The sequence below is a fragment of the Mustela lutreola genome, chromosome 1 (genome assembly GCF_030435805.1).
Source record: "Mustela lutreola isolate mMusLut2 chromosome 1, mMusLut2.pri, whole genome shotgun sequence".
In the NCBI taxonomy this organism is placed as follows: Eukaryota; Metazoa; Chordata; class Mammalia; order Carnivora; family Mustelidae; genus Mustela; species Mustela lutreola.
The window spans coordinates 34,268,874-34,295,240 of NC_081290.1; the positions used below are offsets into that span (position 1 = coordinate 34,268,874).

The 26,367-nt window shown below is 47.4% G+C and overlaps 1 protein-coding gene across 12 annotated transcripts in view; it reads left to right on the forward strand.

Annotated features, from left to right (window-relative positions):
• The window catches only part of APBB2 (amyloid beta precursor protein binding family B member 2), a 368,905-nt gene that overhangs the window by 261,364 nt on the left and 81,174 nt on the right, over nt 1-26,367 (forward strand). For 10 of the 12 annotated variants that reach the window (XM_059162875.1, XM_059162904.1, XM_059162883.1 and 7 more), the window contains 3 exons: nt 2,064-2,126; nt 2,545-2,630; nt 2,726-2,786. In XM_059162875.1, coding sequence (XP_059018858.1) covers nt 2,064-2,126; nt 2,545-2,630; nt 2,726-2,786 — 210 coding nt within the window. The remainder of the gene's footprint in view (nt 1-2,063; nt 2,127-2,544; nt 2,631-2,725; nt 2,787-26,367) is intronic. The other 2 variants (XM_059162941.1, XM_059162932.1) reach the window with 1 other exon arrangement.

Sequence of the window (26,367 nt, forward strand, 5' to 3'; positions counted from 1 at the left end):
TTCATAGAATTTTAGAATTATAATCAACTTTTACATTACAGGGACCCAACATCCAAAGAGTAAATACATTTAAAAAAAATTTTTTTTAACCATACATGCATACAGAGAACTATTTTAATTAAATGCTGAAAGCTTTCCTGAATACTTGTTTTGAAAAATACTCTTTCTGTCCCCACACAGTGTCTGTTGAGGATAATTTGATTTCAGATTCCTCTTGTCAAACACCCACTCTTTTTTTTTTTTTTTTTTTTTTTTTTAATTTCTCTTCAAGAACATAATTACCTGGAGTCTTACTAATTCATCACCTGGTAACCTTTTTCGACATTCAGCTTCAATGAAAAAACAAATACTGCTCACATGTATACTGTGATGATGATTTGGAATCAAATAGGCTTATTGTCCTTTAAAAAAAAAAAAAAAAGAAAGAAAGAAAGAAAGAAAGAAAGAAAGAAAGAAATTAATTCTAGCTTAAAATTCTTGCGATTTTAGGTCCTTATCATGAGACCCCCTACAAGGGGGATTCTAAACCTTCCTTGGTCACCCGCCCCTCTGGAAACAGAAGAGTGGGGGATCCTCTCCCCAGGAAAACGTACATGTGCAAAACCCCACCCTGATTTCAAGGGGCTCACAGGTCTCCTGGGCTAATAAGACTCTCCTATGTGATGAATTTTCCTGTCAGTGAAATCTGAGCACCACTTTGGGGGATAGAGTAAGGATAGAGGTGGCGGGCTAGGCAGCTTTCCTGCTCCTTTTGCTCAATAAAAGAGATTATTTCTTAAAAAGTAGATACAGTGGTGTAAGTTCCACTTTATTTCAGAAAACTGCAGTTCAGGTGTTTAGTCGAAAAAAGAAAGTGACAGTGACGCCCGCCGGGCGGTGGTGCCAGTGACAAGGGGCTCCGCGTTCCTCGCGTCCCGCCCAGTTAAACGATCACATCTCTCAACACTTGGCACATTTAAACTTCGCTGCCCTGTTCTGAGTGGGTTTCCGAATTACAGTAATGTCGTGAGCAGGAATCATGGGTCACTATTGCCGTCTGATTCTCAAAGCGCTTTAGCTGAAAAGCGACTTGAGCAAGGTATCCGTTGGTGATTTATTAGCCGAGAAAAGAGGTGATTGTCCTGACACATCAGTGGAACGCATTCATAACGATGTCCCTGGGTTTTGTTCGCTTCATTTATTTCCCCAATTGTTACATGAAAAATATTTGGATATTCACTCACTGTGGTAGAAAGGGAAAGAAAAAAAAACAAACCAACCCAACCACATTGCCTGTTGTCTGAGGGCAATAGAGAGGTTGTTGAGATGCAAAGATCTATTCCGAGCTGTCTCCCAACAAGGCAAGGCTCCGCGCTTTGTTCTGGGATTCTGTTGACAGAATCATTCATGATCAAGCACCAATTTGTGCAGAAGCTTGTGTGTAACAAGGAAGCAGAGCTTGTTACGAATTGGAAGAATTTACATTAGACTGTGGCGAGCTGTCTCGGGTCAGTTAAATCTCAGCAGGCGCTGACCTCAAAGCTGTGTTCCTTACCAGCTCTCCTGCCCTGTCCTTGTCCTTTTTTCTTCTACATGAAAATAATGTGAGCCTCCGGTTTTTATGCCCTTGACTGGGGACATTCCCCAGTGTTCAGATCCTCCCAGGGACAGTTACCATCCCGGATTCCACCCCCATCTCCAGAAGATGGTTCTGTTGGGTTACCGGGAGAGGAGAAGGTTCCCGTGGTATTAGGTCCACGAGGCATTTAATCCCAGAAAACATATTGTGTGCTTAAGGCCACGTTTAGAAGATCTAACACTGACCGCTAGCAATGGTCAGTCATTTCCGTGGTAAGTAACGTGAGCGCCATCACTCTCCTCCCCGCCCTAGGCCTCAGGTGATAACCTAGATCTAGAGTGAGCTAACCAGTTGCCGGTAGAGTGAATTTGTTCCCTAACCTGTCCTGTGGATATCAATGCTAACAACAGTGTCTTGTGTTTTTTTTTTTTTCCTTTTTTTTCTTTAATTTTTTTTTTCTTTTAAATCAATGTGCTTTTTCCTATGTGAATAATTACATGTCTAGAAACAGCCATGGAGTGATTTTGCTGTTCTGAATGGGGGAAAGATTAATAGTGACATTTGGAAGGCAAGTATATTGTCAGATTCTAGATCATTCGATATTTTGTCCTTTCTGCATGGCTGTGGCTGTATCTTTTTCTTCCTCATGAATATCATCCCTTCGGCAGGGACGCAGTGATGGGGCTTGCTAGGAGGGACGCCCAGCTCACACACATGTTGCCTTTATTTATTTATTTATTTATTTATTTTTATGTGTCCTGTTGCGAATGACTTCAAGCTGATTGCCCCGGGTTTCCTGTCTTGTAAGAACCTGGGGCTTGCACCGAGCCAGCATCCAGCAGCCCTTGCATGCCCTTTATCTGCCTAAGCTCACACCTACTCTCTGCCTCTTGCCCAGAGAACTTTTCTCCCCTTTGATATTTGATGCCCCCGTCGGGAGCCCTTCCCCCTTTTCTCCATTAACAGGGCATCTGTTTTCCCCCTAGGATTTGCACGCGGCCACAGTTAACCCGGACCCCAGTTTAAAAGAGTTTGAAGGAGCAACACTCCGCTATGCATCTTTGAAACTCAGGTAGGGCGTGCAAAGGACCCCGCCGTCGTGGCTGGTTTCGTGCGGCTGGAGTTTCCGGGAGAATTCTCAGTCCGGCTTTCTGTTCTTCTTTCCAGACATGCCCCACATGCTGAGGAGGATGATTCTTGCAGCATCAATAGCGACCCAGAAGCCAAGGTTTGTAAGAAACGAGTTTTTAGTGGCCAGGTTATATTCTTGCGTTGAAGTAATGACTTTCGAAATGGCTCGGTTTTCATCAACTGTCAACCCAGAGCCACGGATGAAGCAATGAATCCTCAATCCGCTCTCATTCCTAAGCTCTCCAACACCTGAAATACGTCCCTAGGCCAAGTGAGGTTTGGGAGGATTTCCATGATCATCAAGACTGTGCCCGTATCACACTATGCCAGTTCTTTGCACCATGTAATAAGTCAGAATTATTGTTCAAGAGAGTGGGCTTCGGCAGCCTTACAGAGTCCTGGGAGGGGCGGTCGGCAGGTGGTTCAAGGCTCCTCAGGCCCACCTGTTCCAGAACCCTCTGTCTCCTGAACCCAGGCCTGATTTATGATGGAAAATGTGAGTGCGCTCTTCCTTCTGGACTCCTGGCGGGGGTCCAGCAAGGCCCACATGGGCATGTGGCCACTGTCCTCGCACAGGGTCCTAGGCCCGGGCTTTCATGCGGTGTGGGCGCCATCTTGAAGTTCTAAATTCTCTCATCTTTGGATTCCTGTTTTTGTAAGTGACGTCCAATGGGGTGATGCACCAGGGACTTGGACCCTTGGTTTGGGAATAGTTCTGCCACCTTCCTACCTCCCTGAGAGGTCCTTGACTGCTTGTTCCCCTTCTCCTCAGCCCCTCAGGCCCTGCCACACAGCCTCATCGCTGCCTCCACCCAGCAATTGCTACCAACTTCCACCCCAGTAGGGGCCTCACTGGGAGCATGGGGAGAGTTGGCTCTGGGCACACATGCTTCCCGTGACATCTTGAAAAGGGCAAAGTGGTGGCCTACCCAGCCCAGGCTGATAGCACAGCAATGTGTTCCCCGCGGGGAGGGGGGCAGTTCAGTGGGGGTGAGGCCCTGCCCACCGCTAGTCTGTGTACGTGGTGTGTTCTGGCACAGAAGTTGGGGTATACTGGAGGGTCACCTATCTGCTGCGCCTCGGGGTAGGGGAGATGGGTTCATGGGAAAGGGGGACGCCTGACTCAGTTTCCCCATTCCTGGCCAGGGTGCGGGCGCATCGGTCCAGCAACTCGCAGCGTGGGGAACCCAGAAGGTGTTGGTCTGTGGGGTGGGCACTTGTGAGAGTCTGCACTTATCCTGCAGGTGTCCCGTGCCCAAGAGAGCATGACTTTGAATACCAAGGAAAACACACCATGATGAGTGAAGAGACAAACCAGGAAAGGCAGCAATTTCGTTTCAGCCCTTTTTCTGGCATTTTCCCCCCTGCCTTTGATCAGGGGCTCTGCATTTTCATTCTGAGTATTACATTTCCATTTGCCAATTATGTAGCCGGTCCTCGATATTTTTTTTCATTCCTAAAGCAGATCTGTGTCTGTGAATAAAAGAGCCAGTAAGCTCCCTTAGTAGTAGTTCAGTGGGGAAACACTGCAGTTTCAAAACCTTGACTCCTTGACGAGAAGCAGCCATGCTGCCATCAGGGCTGTGAGCATTCGGGCTCGCAGGGGAGCCGCTCCTAGTCCGCTCGCTCAGCTACAGGCTCAGCACAGCTTCATACGATGAAGGCCACCCCCAAGCCAGGGGCGTTCTGAGCAGGTCCTTGGGCTGCCGCTAACATACTGGCCTTTAAAGACAAGTTTTATGGCAGGGAGCAGATGCAGTAGAATAGGAAGGCGAGCTGGGAATCATTTGGTTTGTGCCCAGGTGTTTTACAAGGGTTATCAGCAGAGGCTGGAGGCAGAGGGGAGAAGGGCTGGGGAGTGAGGGGGTTCTTGACACTGACAAGTGGGCGGGGAGGGCCAGGCAGGAGGGGAGGTGGAATTGGTACCAGGAACAGGAGACCTGGTTGAAATATGACCCGAGCTGTGCGCCCTCTTTTTACCTCCCAGTGGTCCTGTTCACAGAATTCTCTTTCTGCCTCTTGCTAGTGCCCACGTGTCTGTTCCAACACTTACTATGAATTTGTTCGTGTTGGTAAGGAGGTTCCGTGTTGCCATACGTTACTGGAGCTGGACCGAGTTCTCAATAAGAAAGGACATGTATTGTATTATTTATCTTATATCCTACCCTGTTTTAGGTAAGGTCTTTGAAAACTTTTAAGAACAAATGTGTTGTTGTTTTTTTTTTTAAAGGCACAGAAAAAGTAAAGGAATGATCAGTGCATCTGTCTCTACTGGGACAACAGACAAAAGTCAGAAAAGATCAGATTGGCGGGGCGCCTGGGTGGCTCAGTGGGTTAAAGCCTCTGCCTTTGGCTCAGGTCATGATCCCAGGGTCCTGGGATGGAGCCCCACATCGGGCTCTCTGCTCAGCAGGGGGCCTGCTTCTCCCTCTCTGCCTGATAGATAAATAAAATCGTTTAAAAAAAAAAAATCCGGTGGCCCTAAACAAAGTCATTCTTTACCAATGTTGAAAAAGTGTATGAGTTTGGTACTGACTTCACTGAAGTCACTTTGGAGAAGTCCCCCCCAAAACAGACATACACTCTGTTCTTTGCCACCTGTCCCCTTCATGCCTGTTTAAGGTTACCTAGGGCACCTGAGAAGGGAGAAGTGGCAAAGACTTAGATTTTCTAGATGTTGAAGTTCTTTTGTAGAAGTTGTTATTGCTTTAGATAATCCTGCACATGCGTTCAACCAGCCAAAAACTAGAAAACGGAGTGCCCCCCAAGATAAGCAGGAAGTATCCTTTCTTTAGGGAAAAAAAATAATTTCATGTGCCACGGAATTATAAATATAGTCCCTAAGGACGGATTACTTCCTAAACGTCTTTCTTCCTAAGTGAAATTTACATGCTAAAAAAAAATCAAAATCATTTTCAGGCTATCAGGATGTGCGTGTTGCAAACCCTCTCCAGCCACTGTGAGTCTGGGCACCTTGACAATCAAGTTGTTCAGTGGAACCTCTAAATAAACAATGGCAACATAAAATGACCACACATGCACACGTGCACACACACACACACACACACACAAGCACCCCCCCCAACCCGTCTCAAAGAGCAAAGTACTTTTAAAACTCTGGAAATGTTTTTTGAGCCCACCTAATTCTTTGTCCAATAATTATTATTTTAGTTGATGGTAATGGTTGTGCGTTTGTGTATAATTCTGAGGTGTTCATTTTTTTTCTTAATTTTAAAATGATTCTAGATTTACATAAGAGGCACAGAGTTCAACTTCCCAGGTACCTCCTTCACCTAGCTTTCCCTAATAACATCTTCATTATCATAGTACCATGATGAAAATTAACAACTACTGATACCATATTATTAACTATAGACCTCATTCAGTTTTTCTTTTTTTTTTTTTTTTTCTCTCACTAATGCCATTTTTTGGTTTTGTTTTGTTTTGTTTTGTTTTTTTGGGGGGGTTGCTGGACCCAATCCAGGATACTACATGTCGTGAGTTCTTTAAAAATTATTTCAGGGGCACACCTGGCTGGCTCAGTAGGCTGAGTGTCTGACTCATGATTTCGGCTCAGGTCATGATAATCAGGGTCATGGGATCAAGCCCCCACTCCCGGACTCCACACTTAGCGGGGTCTGTTCGTCCCTCTCCCTCTGTTCCTCCCCCCATTTATACTCGTGTGCACACTCACTCGCTCTCTCTCTTTCTCTCAAATAACTAAATAAATAAAATCTTTAAAAAAACATTTCATATCTTCCTTTCTGCAGTTCTCAGATTTACCGTTCTTAACTCCGCTGATATAAGATCACATTTAATGAATAGCGCCATAACCCGTCTCGGCACACAGCCGCTGTAGGAGCAACTTCTAGTGCTACAGAGCAGAGCTACAACTTCATAAGACTAGGTGATGTTTTCCTTCAAAATTATTGCTTTGGTATAGGTCGCTGAAACAGGTACTCTCGGGTCAGAGGCTGTCAGCTTATGGCAATAAGTGCTTTACAGAGAAGATCCCACTGCGTATAATTCCCCCAGTAATGTCCTAGGATACACCTCTTTGTTCACCACCGCTTTATTCTAGGCTTTGTCATTTTAATGTATTCAGCCTAGTTTCATGGCACCTGAGCTGGGTCCTCCTCTAAGTGTCTCCTGAAATTATCAAGATGAGACGTTGCTTTATGAAACTGTTTCTTTTCATTCTTGGCTGCTTTCTGTGGAACAGTTTTATTCTATAAAAGTTTTATTTATCTTTTTAAAAAAGTTTATTTATTTATTTGACAGAGAGAAACAGAGAGAGAGGGGGAATACAAGCAGGGTGAATGGGAGAGGGAGAAGCAGGCTTCCTGCCAAGAAGGGAGCCCGATGCGGGGCTTGATCCCAGGGCCCTGGGATCATGACCTGAGCCAAAGGCACATGCCTAACAACTGAGCCACCCAGGTGCCCACTCTGAAAGTTTTAGAAAAAATTTATATTTAGGAATAATTTTAAAAATACAGAACAGTTGCAGAGGTAGTACAGAGAGTTCCCAGATCTCCCTCACCCCACTTCCCCTAGTGTCCTGTCTTACGCAACCATAGTGTATTTGTCCAAACTGAGAAGTTAATAGGAGCACAAAACAATTAACTAAACACTTCATTCTGATGTTACTAGTTTGTCTTCAAATGTCCTTTTTCTGTTCCCATGTCTAGTTCAGGGTACCACATTGTTTCATTTCTGTGCGTTTTAAATTCCAAATTTTATTCATTATTGTAATCTCAAATATTTTTTCTCCAATCATTTCTTTGTCTCTTTTGTGTTACTCTTCCATGTGAAAATGTTGTGGTTTTTTTTTTTTAAGATTTTATTTACTTATTTGCGAGAGAGAGTGAGCACAAGCAGTGGGAGGGGCAGAGGGAGAAGCAGATGAGCAGGGAGCCCCTTGTGGGACTCCATCCCGGGACTCCAGGACCATGACCTGAGCCACCCAGGCACCCTTTAAAATTTCTGTGTATATGAACGTTTGGTAGATAATTGCCTCTTGTGCTTCGTTTTTCAAGAAGGCAACCCCTTGTGCTGTTTGAGCTGTCAGGTACCTTGCATTTCTAAATTCCCATTAATTTCCTGTCTGACCTTCGCTCATCCTACCAAAATACCTTAAAATCCAAACTTAGCCCCATAAAACTATCCTTCCCTAATGGTATGTAGCACATTGCCAACCAAACTCTTGATGATAGTGATCAAAACTAAAATGAAATGTTTTAGTTAAATTGTAGAAAACTTAATCCTTTGAAAAATGGGTGCTACTTTCTTTAGAGTTCTTTCTCATCCTTTGTGTTGCTCTGCCTGGACTTCTGTAAAGGAGGGGTGCTGCCACCTTGTGGACAATACCAAAAATTACATCTTAAAGAAATGGGCAGAGACCACCTTTCAGTCAGAATCATTGAATTGCTTACGGCTGCAAGTGACTGGCCCTGGAGATGATCCAGAGGGCCTCCTTTATAGGCGAAAAAAAGTCGTTCTCAGAAAAGTTGAGTAAATAACTTCCCTGGGGTCACACAATAAGCTCGTGGTAGAGATGGCACTCAAGGGGTCTCCTGGGCCTTGGATAACCCCAAATGATAACAGATCATTTCCAGGATATTTAGAACTGCCTCTAGAACCTTCTGCTCTGAAATCCAGTGTAAAGGACCTGGGTAAAAAAGACGATTTTATTCCAGGCACTTAATTCACCCCCTTTCAGCTTCTTCTTCTGGGAAATGAATGTGGGATCCTCTCAGAAGTCACTCTGGTTCAGAGAAATTTTAAGATGAAACGAAGCAGTCCTGACCTCTGGCATCTGCAGATGGGTTAGTGCCATCTGATCGATCTTCAGAGCTGGAGAAGGCAAGAAAGCAGAACTGGCCCCTGAGTACTCTCCAGGGCTGGAGACAGGCTGCTGGGCCCCCTTCTTCAAACACACGCTCGGCCTCTGCTAGGTGCACGGGTACTCTCAGGCTGTTTCCCTGCTGTTTATTTCCTGAGATTATAGATAAGAAACCAATGCTTCAAACAGGTCATAGAATTTATCACACAGCTAGTAACTGGCGGAAGGACTCAACTCAGATGCTTTTGAGCTGGAAGTCCAAGGAAATGTCAGGCCTACCCACTGTCTATTACTGGCTCCCTAAGCTATAAGGGTAACCTTGAGTCTGCCCAGGAGTTCTGGGCGGAGGGATCAGAGATGCCAGAGATGAGTTTGGGGGAGGGCACTGCAAGGTCATATAGCTTGAGGACAGACCCCCACCCCCTTTCTTTTCACCGCCCTCCAGACTCATGTGGTCCACACTTTGCACTGCTTTCAAACTTCCCTGCCCATGTTAGCAGCTTCAGATCTAGGTGTTGAGAGACAAGGGACTGTGTTCCTGTTAGGCTCCCAGATGCTGCTGTGGCTGGCGTACCGACAGCACTTCGAGGGGTAACACTAAAAAGTTTGAAACCTGACCAAAGCATCCTTGCCACACATCCTCTGCAGGGCCGTGGCCTTGGCTTTGATGCACGGCTCTTGCCTGCTCTGTTAGGGCCCATGTGCAAGCAGTTGTCAGCTGCTGGGGGATTTTTTTAACCAGGTGCTGGATTTTCTGTAAGCCCTGCTTGTCTGCTTACTCTTGCATTACAACCTGCCCCAGAACGGGGGAGATAGGGGGATGGAGATGGTGTAGATCAGTCCGATTGTGGGTCTGGTGGAAGAGCTTTCTGAAGTGGGTGATGAATGAACGTGAAATTCCAATATTCCTCTATGAGCTCTATTTATCTGTGTCCTCCCTTGCTTCCTAGTAGCATAGATTTTCATGAAGTAATTATATTAGCGGCTACTGACTAGATTAGCACGAATAGATAAACAGGAAGAGGTAGGGAGTATCTACCCTTTCGGATTTATTTCTGGTCTGTGTAGCAAATTCGTGATCATTACTTAGCGTTAGTGCAGGATTCTGTGTCTGTGTATAGTTCTCCTAATTGACTTTTATTCATGTGGCACAAGTTTTTCTTCCAGAAATCCTGATCTGTATGAAAAGGTTGGATTGGATTTCTGCTGTCGATGCCTTCATTGCATCAAACACGTTCACTGAGAACACAAGGCTAAAGGAGCAGCTGTATGAGACGTGATTAAGAACATCTGGGATTTTGGACCCAGACTGAGTGGCTCTAAAACCGGACTCTCTGTTGACTAGCTGGGCGAACTTGGCAACGATGCTCTACCTCTCTGTACCTCGGTTTCCTCTTCTGTAGAGTGAGGATTATACTAGTGGCCACCTCGCACCAAGTGGGGTAAACATTGGGTTGACCTAAGATATGTGTCAAGTACCTAGAACCATCCCTGGCGCTTAAGAAGCATTCTTTATGCATTAGCCATTTTTTACTATTCCTACACAAAGAGGAATAGATATGTTCCCTGTTTCGAGAGGTAGACCACAAACAGGCCAATTCAATGCATTGCTCTCAGTGCTAAGTCCTACCCTGGCTGACTAAGTCCTACCCTGGGTGGCTCAAATGGTTTTCCAGAAGGAGAGGGTACTTAGGCTGATGCTAAGCCTGAAGGTACTTGCGTTGACACGGGACTGAGTGATTCTTCCCCATTCAGTAAATGTAAACGCAGAAGATTTGAAAATAATTGTATATGTCAATTTGTGTTCATTTTCAGCAAATGCTTTTAAGAACAGATCTATTTCTATGAAATTCATCATCGGGGCATGCAATTGGCCCAGTCAGTTAAGCCGCGTCAGACTCTTGATTTGGGCTTGGGTCATGGTCTCAGGATTGTGAGATCGAGCCCCTTGTTGGGCTCTGCACCAGGAGCCTCTTAAGCTCCTCCTGGGAGCTTAAAACCACCATTTATTTTGCTCTTGCTTTTGTGGATTCTGGGCAAGGTTCAGCAGTGCAGTTCCTTTCTGATCCACATGGAGGCAGCTGGGGCTGGAGGGTCCACTCCCAAGATGGCCTCTTACTCACATGGCTGGCGGCTCAGTGCTCTCAGGTTTCTCTCTCCCTTCACCTGGCATCTTGTCTTTCAGGGCCTCTCCCTGTGGCTGGGTCTCTCACAGGCGTGTTCTCTGGTGGGCGGGTGTACTTCTCATGTGGTGTCTGGCTTCTAAGAAGCAATCAGCTAAAGCCACCAGGGGTGACAAGGCTATTCTTCAAACTGACCCCACACTGTGCCATATTCTATTGATCAGGGCAGTCCTGGCCCAGACCAAAGGTGGAGACGTGGATCCTGCCTCTTGAGGGAGAGCGGCAAGGTCACATTGCAAGAGTACGCGGATGGGAGGCTTTGTTGCCGCCGTCTTGGCACAGACGAGCTGTGGTAAATGTCATTCCCACATTTCAGTCGTTCAACAAAAATGTCTTTAGTGAAGGGCATTATCAACACAGTTGAATCAAGAAACCAAGGCGCAGAGCCAATGATGAACATATCAAGTCTTGGCAGAATGAGATTCTTCCTCTCGTGTGTGGCTTTTAGGTTGACATTCACAAAGAGAAAATACAGACTATTTCATTCAAGCCTGACGGGGGTGCGGGAGGAGCAGAGAGAGGCAGTGGGGTCTTCCCAAGAGTGTGTGGCTCATCGGGGAAGAGCAGAGCTCAAAGCCGGTCTTCCTGACCCTCACATAGCCTGTTCTGTGGAGTAGAGCTGACACTCATTCTCGGACGTTGAGCCATTGGCCTTGGATGTTCATTTTGTCACCTAGCCCAGAGGACAGCTTTTGTGTTTCTAAAACTGTTTTCCTCCCTTAATTTGCCAACACAGCCGAACACAATGCTGTTTCTGGCAGAACCTCGGCTGACTTTCCCTTATTAACTTCTGGTCACCACGCTTGCCCGAATGAGCAGTTGGGGAATTGGCAGCCACGGGAGCCCCCAAGTTTTGAAGGGTGCTGTGGAAATGAGACGCGTTGTTATCCGTCGTTGGCCGCTGCGCCTCGTGGTGGCGGATGCCCGGGAAGGCTAATTAAGACCTTGGTCTCTGCGCGCTGTGCACTGGGAATTCATACCAGCCCCAGTCTTGAGGCAGTAACGCAAACATTTCTCACTTATTGTCAGTTCAGAAAATTTATAGGGACATGCTGGCTCCTCCTCCAGGACAGTCAGAATTATTCAGATGTGAGTCAGGTTAGCTGAGCCGTATGGTACCCTCACTCCTGGGACTCACCCAGGTGTGAGCCACAGAGATCAGAGTGTGAGTTCTTCCTCCACTCCTGGCCCTGCTGCTTATCAGGAAAGCTTAGAGTCAGGCTTCCTTATTTTCAGTCTCGGGGGCTGAGAGAAACAGCTCTCAACAGTTGTCCGCCGTGGGTTCATCCGTCCCTTTGTTTGGCATATATTTACTCAACAGCTGTTACGTAGCAGCTGGGATGAGGTCCATCAGACTGGGGAGGGGAGGAAAAGAAAACAACACAGCAGAGAAAATGGTAGAACGACGGTGACGATATTGCCAGAAGGGACAGCTGTGGGATTTCAGTCGCTTCATGTTGAAGGCAACGTTTGAAATCAGCTGACTAAGCAATAACACACGAATAATTTTAATTGACAATGTAAGTGTCTGTCAGTAGATGAACAGATAAAGAATATGTGGTACAGATACATGTGCGTGTGTGTGCGCGTGTGTGTATATATATATATAGTCATGAGAAAGAAGGAAATCCTGCCATTTGCAACAATGTGGATGGGCCTTGAGGGCATCACCTTGGTGAGATAAGTCACACAGAGAAATAGATACTGTATGCTTTCACTTATATGTGGAATCTAAAAAAAGTCAAGCTCGGAGAAACAGAGTGGGTTCAAGGAAGGTATTCAGGGCTGGGGGAAATGGGGAGACGTTAGTCAAAGGGTACAAACTTCCAGCTATAAGGTAGAAGTTCTGGGGAGCTGATCTACAAAATGGTGATCATAGTCAGCAATACGGTATCATAAACTTGAGAGTTGGTAAGAGAGTGGATCTTAATTGTTCACACACACACACACAAAATAGGTGACATGATCCAGGTGTTAATTAATGTTATGATAGTATTCATGTTACAATATATAAATGTATCAAGCTAACATATCGTATACCTTAAACTTACACAATGTTATATGTCAATTATATCTTTAAAAATAGTTAGTATAAAAGATAATTTCAAATGACCTTGAGACTCTCAAACCAAAAACAACATCACTAATTCTATGCTTAGCTCTTGAACCGACCTATTCTTAACCCAGATCTCTAGTCAGATGGCACTTTAGTTCACCTCCCCTTGGCACACAGCAGCGAGGTGTCCCTTTGGATTCTGTTATAGTCTCTCATTCTCTTAGAAGATTTGCTGCTTAGAAAGGGGCAGACAGGTTCCTACCTGGGTCCCACTTTTCTACTCCAGCCACATTACAGCGGTTGGCTTAAGCAGCAGTGACCTCCATCTCTAGCAAGGCTTGGAAGTTGGCCCATGTAAATGATACATGGAACCTAGAGCCAAGAACATATGATTTCTCAAAAAGCCTTTCCCCTGAAAGCCATGATTTATTTTATCATATTTTATTTTAGAGCTGTGAGTTCAGATCATGTCTGTAGCAACCTAGAGCTTATTTATAGACGGGGCTCAGTTTTGTTTCTTTGAAACTGACACTGTAGACCAGCGTTACTCCATAAGTAACGTAAAATACTCGATGAAGTTCATCTCTCTACTTCAGCTGTTCTCATACGTCTGCGCTATATTTTAGTTGAGATCTAGAAGCAACAGTGTGAATGGCACACAGCGTAGACTGCCATCATTTGGGGATGGTTGGGGGGCTGCACATGACTCTGATTCCATCCGTGGTCTGAGTGCCCTACTAGGTGTGTGACTTGCCGTGGGTCATCTGATTCTCCACACAACCCTTCCAGGAAGGTGATACCATTACTCTGTTTTACAGATCAGGAAATCGAGATTTACAGAATCTAAGTCACTTTCCTAAAGTCACAGATCTATTATGTAGACAAACTAAGACTGGAACCTGAGATAGACTGCCAGGTCCACGCTCTTTCTCATAGTCAGACAATCATGATGACCATTGAGGTCCGTTGAGCATTTCGTATTTGTGAAGCACAGACATACCGAGGTGGTTTGGGGTTGTACTGGACACGCTCAGTTTTCTGTCTTTGAGCCTCCTCTAGCCCCTCCGTAAATGCCAATGACAGATACCCACATGGCACTCTCCCCCATTTCGTTCTCACACAAGCCCTGTGAGGTGTGTTCATTTGTTTCTCCTATTTCTGGTTGAAGCCAAGGGATAGACTCTTAGAGGACTGGCCCATGGTTCCACAGCTGGTGGAGAGCAGAGCTACGATTTGCACCCAGGTGGCCCAGCTTCCTAGCTCCAAGATTTTCATCTGCGGACTGTTGGGCCGGTCACGTCACTGGGCCCTCCCTCAGCCCCACGAGCATGTCTGGCTGGTTTCTCTGGTTTCCTGTGTGACTGTTGTGGGAATTCTCTACCACAAGCTCAGGTTTACCTGACGATGTGCAACTCTTTCAAAGATTGGGAGGAAATACAAAATGTATTTTTTGGCGTGTGTCTTGTTTTTGGTTTCCGTGGTGGCGATCCCAGGCACTGGGAAATGACAAAAGAGGAAAATCCAGCCACGGACTCCATCCTCCCTGTACGCCATGCTCCAGGTGGAGAGATGATCAAGTAGGAGATGACATACCTGCGTTCTAGCTCCAGTTCTGCTGGTGATGAGCTGTGTGACTTTGAATAAGTCTCTTAATCTCTCTGGACTTGGCTTGTCTCATCGGTAGGATGGGGTGATGCTAATGCCTGCGCGGGGGACCTCACCTTGTTACTGTGAGGACCAAAGAAGCTGTTACAGAAATGACCAAAGAGATGTCCTAGAAGATGTTAGAGGAACGCCTGGATGGCTCAGTCAGTGAAGGGTCCGACTTGTGATTTCGGATTAGGTCAGGGTCATGAGATCGAGCCCTGGGTCAGGCTCTGAGCTCAGCAGGGAGTTTGCTTGAGGACTCTCTCACTCTCTTCCTCCTCCCTCTGCCCACCACACCACCCCCATGCACACACACGTGCTCGCTCTCTCTACAATAAATCTTTAAAAAAAAAAAAAAAAAGGAAGAAGGAATGCCTAGATAACCTGCAGCTCAAGCTAAACGTGATGTCTCATTTTGGTCTTCTAATAGTTTCTTCGCCAAATTGTGCTGTAGGGGGCTTCCCACAGCCCCGTGTCAGCCGTGGTGAGTTACGGGTTTCTGCTGTGGTGTGGACGACATCAGCTGGAGGCTAGTCCCAGGCGCACTCACTGGAAAGCACCTGCCCTCTCTCTCTCTCTCAACCCTGAGCTTGGCCATCATTGTAGCAACTGGAGCTTTACAATGTGTCCTAGCTTCACACAAGCAGCAGAAGTTTGTTTTCCAGGCCTTAGGGAAAAAAATTAAAGTGGGAAATGTCTGGGAACCCAATGGTTGTGAACGGAAACACGGATAGTACTGGCTTCTGTATGTGAGGAGTTTCAGTCTAATTTCCAGAAAGGAGACAGTGACAATATGTATAGAGAATTTCCTCTGTGTCCATGGGATTGTCGCTTGTGTCGTCTGATAGACAAAAGCCTCAAAACAGTTCTCTGATGGGCTGCGTTCCATGTGTGTCTGTGTGTGCGTTTTGTGAATTTTTCACTTTACATGGAACAAATCGCTCTTCCCTTTTCCTTTAGGCTAGAGTACAGTTATGGTAAGCATTCATCAGTCCAGAATTCCTCACTGGTTCAGCCAGAATGGGAACGAAGGCTGCTGAGTCTGGCCATACAAGCCTTCCTTTCCTGGTGCCCTGGTTTAAGCCCAGACTGGGCTTAGCAACTCCAGAGCCCTGGTGAAAAGATAGGAACTTCGGCCAGAGATTTTTTTTTTTTTTTAAGATTTTATTTATTTATTTGACAGACAGAGATCACAAGTAGGCAGAAAGGCAGGCAGAAAGAGAGAGGGGGGAAGCAGGCTCCCTGCTGAGCAGAGAGCCTGATGCGGGGCTCGATCCCAGAACCCTGGGATCAGGGCCTGAGCCGAAGGCAGAGGCTTTAACCCACTGAGCCACCCAGGCGCCCCTCAGCCAGAGAGATTTTATGCTAGCTTTAAAAACAAACAAACAAACAAACAAACAAACAAACAAACTTATTACAGAGTTGCATGTAAATATTAATTGACCTCAGATTTGCCCCCCCTCTTGCAGGGAACTGTGGGTGGTTTGCTTGCTCCTTGGCCTGCTGCTCCCTGCCCCCCCCACCTCCTCCTCCTCCCCTTTCAGGGGTCAGGGACTTACAAGCATCACCCAACAACGAAGGACTACAGCATTACCTGGCCCGTTGCCTCGAGCAGCCTTAAAGCATTCTTTCCGTCGCAGAGATAAATAATGTAGCACCTATAAAACACTTTTCCCCAAATCTTTTTTTTTTTTTTTTTAGCTTATTATAAAGTTAACACAGAGGAGGAGAAATGACACAGGAAGCTGAGAGATTTCCCAGTGGCCCCCCCAGCACCTTTGGGCCTACCCTTAGAAGTAAAACGCCTTCCCGTTCCTCCCGACTTCGCTGAGGATCTCTCTTGGTGAAGGACGGAGGCTGGGCTCCTCCTGCCCAGAGGAGCGTGTTGTTGTGCGGGTGCTGGGTCCCCGAACGTTAGCAGGGGTGAGGACGTGCCGGTTGAAGCTAGTCTCTGTCCCACTAGAGGAAACTCTGTCGAATCAAGATAATGCAGTCTGGGCAGCCCTGGAGCATATCCCATAGCTAACACGGGAAGATATTCTGCAGACGTGAAAAGAAATATTTTGTCCTGTTACACCCAGGTGTGAACTGCCGATCTCTCCTGCCAGGTGTGAAGGCTCTTCCCGAAGCATTTTTAACAGTGGTGTGGTCAGCGCTCCAATGCTTGTCAAGGAAGAGTCACTCAGCATTACTGTCTTTAAAACTTTGCCCCAGAGATAAGACCCCACAGCCCTTTGGGTAGATCTTGCTATCTTTTTCTTGAGAAGCTCAGTGTTACTGCCCTCCAGATTCTCCTTGCAATCCCAGAGCGCCTACGTCTTGCTCCATACGTTGTGTGGAAGGACAGCATTGGGTTGGCACTACCCCATCGCTCAGATACATCAAAATACTCTTTTCATTCTTCTCTGAGAAAACTGATCTGGGCTCCCGCCACTGTTCTTTATAATTCACAGGGCTCATGTGGTCTTGATTAGTTTTGCTGATTTTTCTCTGGATACGCTGCTTTTTCTTAGAAGAAAATATTAATCAACAGATATTAAATGTCGATGATGTGCTTGGCACGGATCTAGGCATTGTAGGATAGAAAAAAAAAAATACTCAGTGGTTCTCTGACCTCAAGTGGCTCTTGGGGGAACCTGCAGGGGACAGAGGAAGGGGTACTGTGTTGAGATTCAAGAGACCTTCCTCCTCCTACACACACACACCCCCCTCATCCATATCCACCACTCACAGGCTGGGCCACCTGGGGCAAGTCACTTTCTTTTGATGGGCCTCATCGATCAAGCAGAGGACAAGAAAAGCTTTTTGAGTTCAGCCCTGACAAGGCTCAGAGGCTAATTGGGGAGCTGGAATTAATTCAAAGAATAGAGCATTACAAGACGAGCTATTGACCTTAGGAATTTAGGAAAAGAAGAGTTTAGGAATAAGGCTTCTCCTTGAACTTGAGCCAGCTGTCTCAGGCCCAGATCACTAGCCGCCCCCCCCCCCAGTTCTATTCTGGGCATAGGAGCCCAGTTGTCCCCCAGCTGGCGTCGTCCCTGTCTGGGCGCCCTGACCTGGGGAGGGAGCCTGCAGAAGTCAGAAGACGAAGTTCACCCTCCTTCCCTCTGGCCCTCCACACCACGTTCTCTGCACCCCGTCGTTCTCCAGAATTAGCTCACTAACTGCTTACTCCCGTGTGCCTCATCACCATCCCACGGCTTTGTGACAGGACCCGGTCTCTAAGTCACATCGCCTCTTGGACTTTTGGGAAGCTAGTGCTTTGCAACGCTCTCCAGGTCCCTCCTCTCCTTGGTGATTTTGTGTGATCCACCAAAACTGGTCCTAGTCATGCTTGCTCTTAGAACAGTTTTCAGTTCCTAGAGCTGCTGAGCATTCTTTTTTTTTTTTTTTTTTTTTAAGATTTTTATTTATTTATTTATTTGACAGAGATCACAAATAGGCAGAGAGGCAGGCAGAGAGAGAGGGAGAAGCAGGCTCCCTGCTGAGCAGAAACCCCAATGCAGGGCTCGATCCCAGGACCCTGAGATCATGACCTGAGCCGAAGACAGAGGCTTAACTCACTGAGTCACCCAGGCGTCCCTGCCCTTCTTTTTAATATCTTATCCGTACTCTGAAAATGCACTATATCTAATTTAAAGCAAATTCTTTGAAATGACTACTTACAATTCTTCTTCTCAAATTACCATAAATGTCTGGGAAGAGCCTGTCTTCACGTTCGCTCCATCTTTGCACTTACAAGTAAGTGCCAGTTGGTCAGGGCCTGTTTCCGTGAGTGGTGGTGGTTCCTGAGGAAAGCCCTGGAAGACAGCCTTCCGTGCCCGCCCCGCTCCCTGCAAGACAGATTCTCATTCTTGTTAGCCGGTGGTGCTCTTGGGACTTGGGTTTACTCATTTGTGAAATGAGGTGGTTGGGTTCCAGGTCCCCAGAGCCCTTGTGTTCTGGGTCTCTGCGCCGTGGTTAAGTGCTTTTCCTGTATGAGTTCTTACAGATGTCGGGGAGTCAGCTTTGAGAAGTAAAACATCGTAAATGGTCTCTTTAGGGTTGGTAATAGCAGTGCTTATAATTAAGGTTTTTGTAGGTCTTTGTACTTTATGAGCTGAGTTCTATCTCAGGCGCTTTGTAAAAAGTGCAGATTTTTCGTTTCTTAGTGAGTCATTCAATAAAACCTTTCTTATAAACCAACAGCAAAAAGGCACTCGGTCCTCATGGTGATGATAATCATAGCTCACTTTTATCAGGTTTCAGGTACTGCCCAAAGCCTGCTTTACATACATGAACTTACTGAATTGACTCTTATAGCAGCCAGGTCCTATGTTTGCGGAGTCGGGGGGATACTACAGACTGATTCCCTGCCTTCGTGTGATTTACCTTCCGGTGTGAGGAGAGGGATAAAGAGCACAATACAGAAGCAGGATATACGTGCATTAGGGGAAAATACTTGCTATAGAGAAAAATAAAGTAGGGAAGATAGTGCTAGGTCATGCTGGGGGTGGGCGGGGGGTGTTCACAGTCCTGCATAGTGAGGGAAGGCCTCCTGAGAATGGGACACTGAGTCAGACGTGAGGGAAGACACCAGGTAGATGGAGGGGGGTGGGGAGGCCAAGGTGAACACGTGCCTGGATAGGAGGGATCGACCTGGAGGCCAGTGTCACTGGAGCCGAGTGAACAACCCATGGGGACAGCAGTGGGGTAAGATGTTTGAGAGGTATCTCCCAGCTGGAAATGTGAGAGATCTTTTAGCCCAAACGCTTCTCCCTCCTTGGCTTCCCTTCTCCTCTCTTGTTCAGTGAGGAAAGTGAAGCCTACAAAATCAGGGGACATCCTGAAGGTCACAGCTGCTAACAGCACCAGGACAGGAACCCATGGTTTTTCATGGCTGTTAATCCTACCTACACCTTACTACCACAAGTTCCAGAAAGCATATGAGGGATTAAGATCCTTTCACTAGCCTGGGCTCCTCCATCCTTGTTCTGGGATGAAGGGCAGACACTGTTGGTGCTTGAATGATGGACCATTATTTGCAGCAATTCTTCTAAAATCCTGTAAAAGCACCGCTAACACTAAATTAGGAAATATGGAAGCCTTGCTCCTAGGAGAAATATAGAGCTAGGTTCCTGCGAGTCTCTGGTCGCAACACTTTGATCAACCTTTCAGTACACAACCTTGTTTTATGTGTGTTTTAAAGACACCTTTTTTAATGTATATTGTTGATTCGTTAACCCTGAATTTACACCAATATCACTGTAACTCGTGCCTGAATGGAGCTTATCTAGCACACCTGTTTTCTCCAGAAAGCACCACACAGCCTTCTTGTGCTTGGGAATCTTGGATAGCCATTTAGCACTTTGCTTCAGGGCCATATGAACCAGTGATATCATTGAGAGAAAGCACAAAAATGCAAAAAATGAGACACTACCTAATCACATAAAGAACACTTGTTGACAGTACAAGAGCTAAAACTAGAAGGTAGAGGTTGCCTTATTCAGCCTCAACTGGGAATGGGCACATCAAGGGACCCTAATATTTTGTCACTCTTACACATCCGTGAGTGACCACAGAAGTGCGGTGAGAATTGATTTGGGTGTCACAGATAAAATTCAGTGAGTAGGTGAATTTGCGAATATGGAATCCGCAAATAGTGAAGATGGACTGTATTTGCACTTGAGTCATTCCAGGGAAGGACTTGATCCAAGACCAAGTGGCATCATTCTTTGTGGAGTCGTCCATTAGGCATATTTTAGAGTAGAGGGTCAAATCACTTCAGTATGGTGTCAGATACTGCCTGTCAAGCATGCTTCCGGCTATTTTTTAAGACTGATACTCTGTTTATTCGAGGATTGCATTTTCATATTGCAAATAGACTTGTTATTAGTCGAGACTGTATATGTAACCTCCCCATGTCCCCAGTGTCCCAGCTCTGATTACTCCCTGTTTCCCCTGGTCCCCAGCCTCCAGCCTGGAGGGAGCAACCTGTCTCCTGACTTCAAGCTCTCACTGTTCCTTTCCTTGGATCAGCATCTCCTCTGAAGCTCACATGGCCAGCCTGCTTTCCTTAGCAAAATAAAGTGGCCTACTTTATGTGCAGAACTTGGATATTCGTTATGGTTTTACTCTGTGCTTACTCTGCAAATAACATTTCTCGACTTTACAGCAGCAGAAATATAATCTATAGTGTAAATCAGCCATGTGGATCGTAGAACTTGCCTCCGAGTCTTTTCCAAGACTCCTGTAGGGGAAAATTAAAATACCATTCACACTTGCAGGGAGTAAGAGTGTTTTCCCAAGAGTGCAGACATCTGCTGCTTTTCAGCAGTAATAGAAGCGGGATCCTGCCCGCCTAGCTCCTTGGTCTGGACTTGCATGGGCTCTTCCTCAGGCAGTGTGGGCTGGGAAGCTCGTATTTACTGCCACAGACTCGGCTTCTGTTGGCACTCAAATGTCTCCAGCAAAAGTTCCCTTCTGTCCAACATGGTCCGTGTCCCACCAGGAGAAGTTTTCTGTGGTTACCATCAGATCATGATTCTTGGAGACGCCCTGTGGGGACTCTTGAGTTGTCCTCAGCCTTGGGCTGCGGCAGGCTGGAGCCGTCCAGTGGTCCCGGATTCCCAATCAGATCTGGTCTGATCTTGCTGTTACCTCAGTCTGTCTCCAGCATGAGTGTCTGTGTTTCTAGAACAGCTAAGGCAGAACAAAGACTAGGCTCGGGATCCCTCCGCTCCTCAGCTCTGTCACACTGCCGAACTTGGTGGAGCCGGTCTCCTCGCCTGTAAAATCAGATTCTAGTAGGTGCTTATTTCCTGTGTGACCTTGCACAGTTCAGCGACACATTCCAAACCTGAGTCTCTCACCTGGAAAACAAGAAGGGTGGCTTCTGCCTTGCAGGGCTGTGAGTCCCTGGCGTGGCTGTACGTGCGGTAGAGCGGGCAGCATTTAGAACGTGACCTGTGGATGTCCGTGCTCGCCTTCGTGCTTCTGCACAAGTCCAGACTCTCAGTTTTGTGTGTCATGTAGCACAGAGCAAGCCCTTGATAAATGGTCACGGAAGGAAGACGATGGTGACTGTATGTCAAGATGTCTGGTGTGATCGACCGGCAGGTTGATGTTTAAATATGCACATGCGTGTAATTTGTTCCTTGACATTCTGGAAACACGAGACTTTATCTCTTGTTTGAATCCACCTGTGCTCAACTTCTTCATTGATAAAAATGGGCCTCATAATGCCAGCCTGGTTCCTGGCCAGCGTGTGCTCTAAGTCACAACCCCGGGGGGCCGTAGGGGGCATCAGTGATGACTCTCTGAGGATTGCAGCCAATGGGAGGGGCAAGTGGGCTCCTGGCTGGCATCTTTGCACGTGAGCCTGCAGCGGGCTGGGGGTTAAGCTCCAGACTGGGTTTCCTCCAGAGAACGAATCCTCTTATTCGCCAAACGGAGGATCCGGTTAGACTTCCCCTTTCTTTCTGCAAATTAATAAATTGGCATTCTGGTTTTTATTTTTAAACGCGTATAAGTGCTTTCTAACATGGTTTGGAGTTACCCTACCCTGTGGATTAGTAGGAATTCCACCCCCCTCCCGCCCCAGGGTTGTCCCTGAGCCTGACGACCCTGGGCCTTCCCACACCTCGGCAGTGTTCTGACCTGCGGGGATGAGCACAGGTGGCAGACAGCTCATGGCACTTGTCTTTCCTTTGCCTCCTCGGAAACTCCTGTTACCAGGAGGTGGGGGCTAGGGAAGGTGGCAGGGAGGGAGGGTGGAGGGAAGGGAGGAAAGAAGTATGGGTAAGGGCGCCCTCCGGTGGACAGTCTGTGCAAGGGCACCAAGACCACCTTGAGGCTAGCAAGTACTGTGAGTACTTGGAAGTACTCATTCATTCCCTCTTGGGGGGGTTGGTATTTCCTTCTCAGTGTACGTCTGGATCTGAATTCTCTGGGGCCTCTTCAGAAGGGAAGCTGGTCTCCCCGACCTCTGGTATCAGCACACTATAGCTGTGGAGTAGTTAGGATGAGGGCGTTGTGTGTTGGGTGAGGGGTTGTCGGTTCTCTCCTGGGTCCTCCAGGTATAGATCAGGGTATGCCTGCCACCCTCCCCACCCCTGCCAGGAAAGCCAGCCTTGCTGTTGTGTCTGGGAGGCAGCCTGGAAAGCTGGGCTTGAGGCCAGAGCCGGTTACCTTCAGCTTGTATCTGCCTCTGTGTTAGTGGATTCTGGCCACCAGACCAAGGAACACAGGCTGTGTGGTTGAAACAGCAGGAATTTTCTCCGATCTGGAGGCTGGAAGTCCAAGATCAGGGTGCTGGCGGGTTTGGTTTCTCCCATAGCCTCCTTCCCTGGCTTGCCAATGGCATCTCCCTGTTGTGTCCTCGCTTGGTCTCTTCTCTCGCTGCACACATTCCTGGTGTCTCTCTCTCTTCTCTAAGGACATCAGTCCTATTCAATTCAGGGACACTCTGATGACCTCCTTTAGCCTTAATTACTTCCTTAGAGGCCCCGCCTGCAAATACAACCACACTGGGAGTTAGGGCTTCAACATACGAATTCAGAAGGGGGCACAATTCAGTCTAGCAACCACCCTCTGCCTCAGTTTCCTCATCTGTAAAATAGGCATCATAATAACAGCTTTCTCATGTGTTGTCATACAGATGAAGTGGCTTACATATGTAAGGACGGTATCTGGCATCTGCCCTTGCTGCACAGAGATCCTAAAACCCTCAGGATTTCCTACATGGTTAGAGCACTAGAAGCATCTTTCATTCTAAAGTTTAGTCTTTGATCCTGGTTCCTGAAAACCACTGGACTTTCTTGGGTGACAGAAGGTGTCTTTTGTTCTGATGAGGCAACTCTTGTTGGTCTCAGAAAGACTAAGCCATGATGAAAAGCTTAGAATTTTCAGCCCTACCCCGCCCCTCCAAAGAGGTGAGAGGGCTAGACATGGAATGAATGGTAGATTGTGCCTATGTGATGAAGTCTCCCTAAAAATCCCCCAAATACGGGGTTCATGCAGCTTCAGAGGTGGTGAATGCGTGCAGGGCTGGGGAGTGGCATGGTCGCTCGGTGCTGTCCCCATGCTTCGTGCTCTGCACCTGTCCCATCTCACTGTTTCCAAGCTACATCCTTTTACGATGAACTGGTTTTCTGGTGAGGAAACTGGTTTCCTGAGTTCCGTGAGCTGCTCTAGCAAGTTAAACCCATAGAGGAGATTGTGGGAAGCCCCAGTTTACAGCCAGGGAGTCAGAAGCTCTGGGGACAACCCCAGGTTTGCCGTTGGCATCTGAGGTGGGGGGAGGGGCAGTCTCGTGGAACTGAGCCCTTCCCCTGTGGGATCTGACGCTGTCTCCAGGTACAGGGTCAGAACTGAATTACATTGTGGGACACCCAGTGGTATTACAGAGAATTGCTTGGTGTGAGGAAAAAAACAAAAAAAAACAAAAAAACCCACATATTGGGTGACCAGAAATTTCTCCTGAAGGAGAAACACAGGAGAAATGAGCTTTTCTACTCCACATATCGTGTCCAGACACGCACACTCCTGATGAACACGTGTGAGTGATGCTGCTGTCTCCTGTCTCCATCTCAGCCTTCCCCCACCTCCTCCTCACACCACAGGCACAAGTGGCAGGGTTAAGTATGGCTACTGTGGTACCCCAGGTCACCCCTTTCAGAATGTTTTCTGAAGTCCTGAACTGGCCAGATTTCCTTTAGGTAGTCTGTTTTCTGCTTCCAAACATGGGGGTCGGTGGGGAGAATCTGCCTCTTTCACTTGGTCCTGAGAATTCTACCGAAATAAATGGGAAAACTAATAAACGCACCTCTACCATACGAGCTCAGTAAGTGGAAACTCCCTCCCTCTTCATTAGACTTCTGGAATCCCCTCACCTAAGTATGAGTGAGAATATTGCTTAGAAATATGTTTACAACATACTGACGTTAGGATTTCCTTGCCGCACAGATATATGTATCTTGTGTCTTGTATGAAAAGCAAGACACACTGAGGTCATGATTTCAGTGCTGCACCAGCGTGTGTCAAAATCCAGGGCAGTGGCCTGTCCCGCTCTCCAGCATGGCCTCAGACCATGTCCCCACTCGCCCGGCCACATGAGGGGATAGGAGGGAGCCCAGGCTCCCGTTCTGCGCAGCTGGACTATCTCATCCTTACCAAAGAGATCGCTCAGTGAGGAGTGGGGAGTGCTTGTTTCCTCTGAGTGACTTCGCGGCAGCAAGGACTCCCCAGCGACAATTAAATATTTGAAGGACATGCGGAATCACATCTCTGTCCACTCCCGCGTGACCGCCCTTGCGCCTTCTTTCCAGTACATCAGCGGTCCAAACCCCGGTTTCTGTAAATCTCCAAATGATGGCGTTTCTCAGCGTTGTCTGGTGGCAAGTCAGCAAGTCCTTCCTACAGAACAGCTGAGGAAGAGTCCCCCGCCTTGGGAACGGCACAGAGCGGGAGAAAGAGAGACACACCTGCTGGGGAAGCATCCTTTTGCATTCATTGAAGGATTGTCAAATCACCAAAGCCCGAAATCTTGGGAATCCGCGCGGCTCCACGTCATGCATTGAGGGCGAGTTGGAAACTCTTTCCTTTACTTCGTAACACACCATTCCTCTAATTGTGTTAAATAACCTGGCTTTGGTTCCGTATCATGGTGCGCACTCTGAGGCCTTTCCCAAATACAGAGACAGTGCATGCTATCCCCACACCCTGACCTTGCGTGTTTCCAGAACATTTACTAGAGACAGAGCCTCTTATTTGCCGGTGGCAGAGGTGACCCGACTCGCCAGAAGCGAACCCGCAAACGGGCATGGAGATGGATATCGTAGACAATAGTTCAGTTACAGCCCCATCGGAGGATGGATGCCTGGTACATCGTAAGCACTGCGTGCGTGCCATCTATTATGGGTGGCATCTAGTACTAGGACTGTCCTCTTTGTAGATGGCCCTGTCAGATGTTAACAAAGGATGTGCTTTTCCAGCAGGATTGCCTTGTTGTGAAAGGTGGGAAGGGAAAAAATTAAGTAAATGGTCCTAGTGGGCTTAGAGGGTCCCCAAGGGCCAGGCGTCTTGTATTGTGCTCCCTTGCTCACCACGCTGTCCGCAGCTGGGGGAAGCAGCAGGCACAGCCACGGCGCTCACTGGGGTCAGTGTAGAAATGCTCTCTGGACCTCCCTGGCCACCGGGGTCATGCTGAATAATGAATCAGGCTAATTCCTCGCTTCTGCCCGAAGGAGAAGTGGGTCAGCCTCCACTCTGGAGGCCCTGGGCACCTCTCAAGTAGAGCGCCCCTGGATACTGGACTTGGAAAGCATTTCAGCGTTGCAGAGAGAAGCAAGAGCACATAAAGCTTCATTATATTGGAAACAGTGTCCAGGATGACGATGATTTACATTCCTCCACGTAATGACCACAAACACTAACTCCCTCGGGACTTCCCTATTATGGAGGCAGTGTCCAAGGAAGGTGTGTTGAATCTTGAAAAGCCTGTGCTTTTTTTTTTCCCTCTTCTTTTTTTTTTTTTTTTAAAGATTTTTTTCATTTATCTGACAGAGAGAGAGATCACAAGTAGGCAGAGAGAGAGGGAGAAGCAGGCACCCCACTGAGCAGAGAGCCCGATGCAGGGCTCGATCCCAGGACCCTGGGATCATGACCTGAGCTGAAGGCAGAGGCTCAATCCACTGAACCACCCAGGCGCCCCTCTTCTTCTTTTTAAGACTTTACTTATTTTAGAGCGAGAGAGCGTGTACGCGTGGGGGAGGGGGAGGGGGTGGCCGGGGGAGAAGCTCAAGGAGACTCTGCCCTGGGCACAGAGCCCGACACGGGGCTCAGTCTCACAACCCTGAGATCATGACCCAAGTCGAAATCGGGAGTTGGATGCTCAACGGACCGAGCCCCGCAGGCGCCCCAGGCCTGCGCTTTCTCAGATCGGACTCTGCGACAGTCATCTGAAGTCACA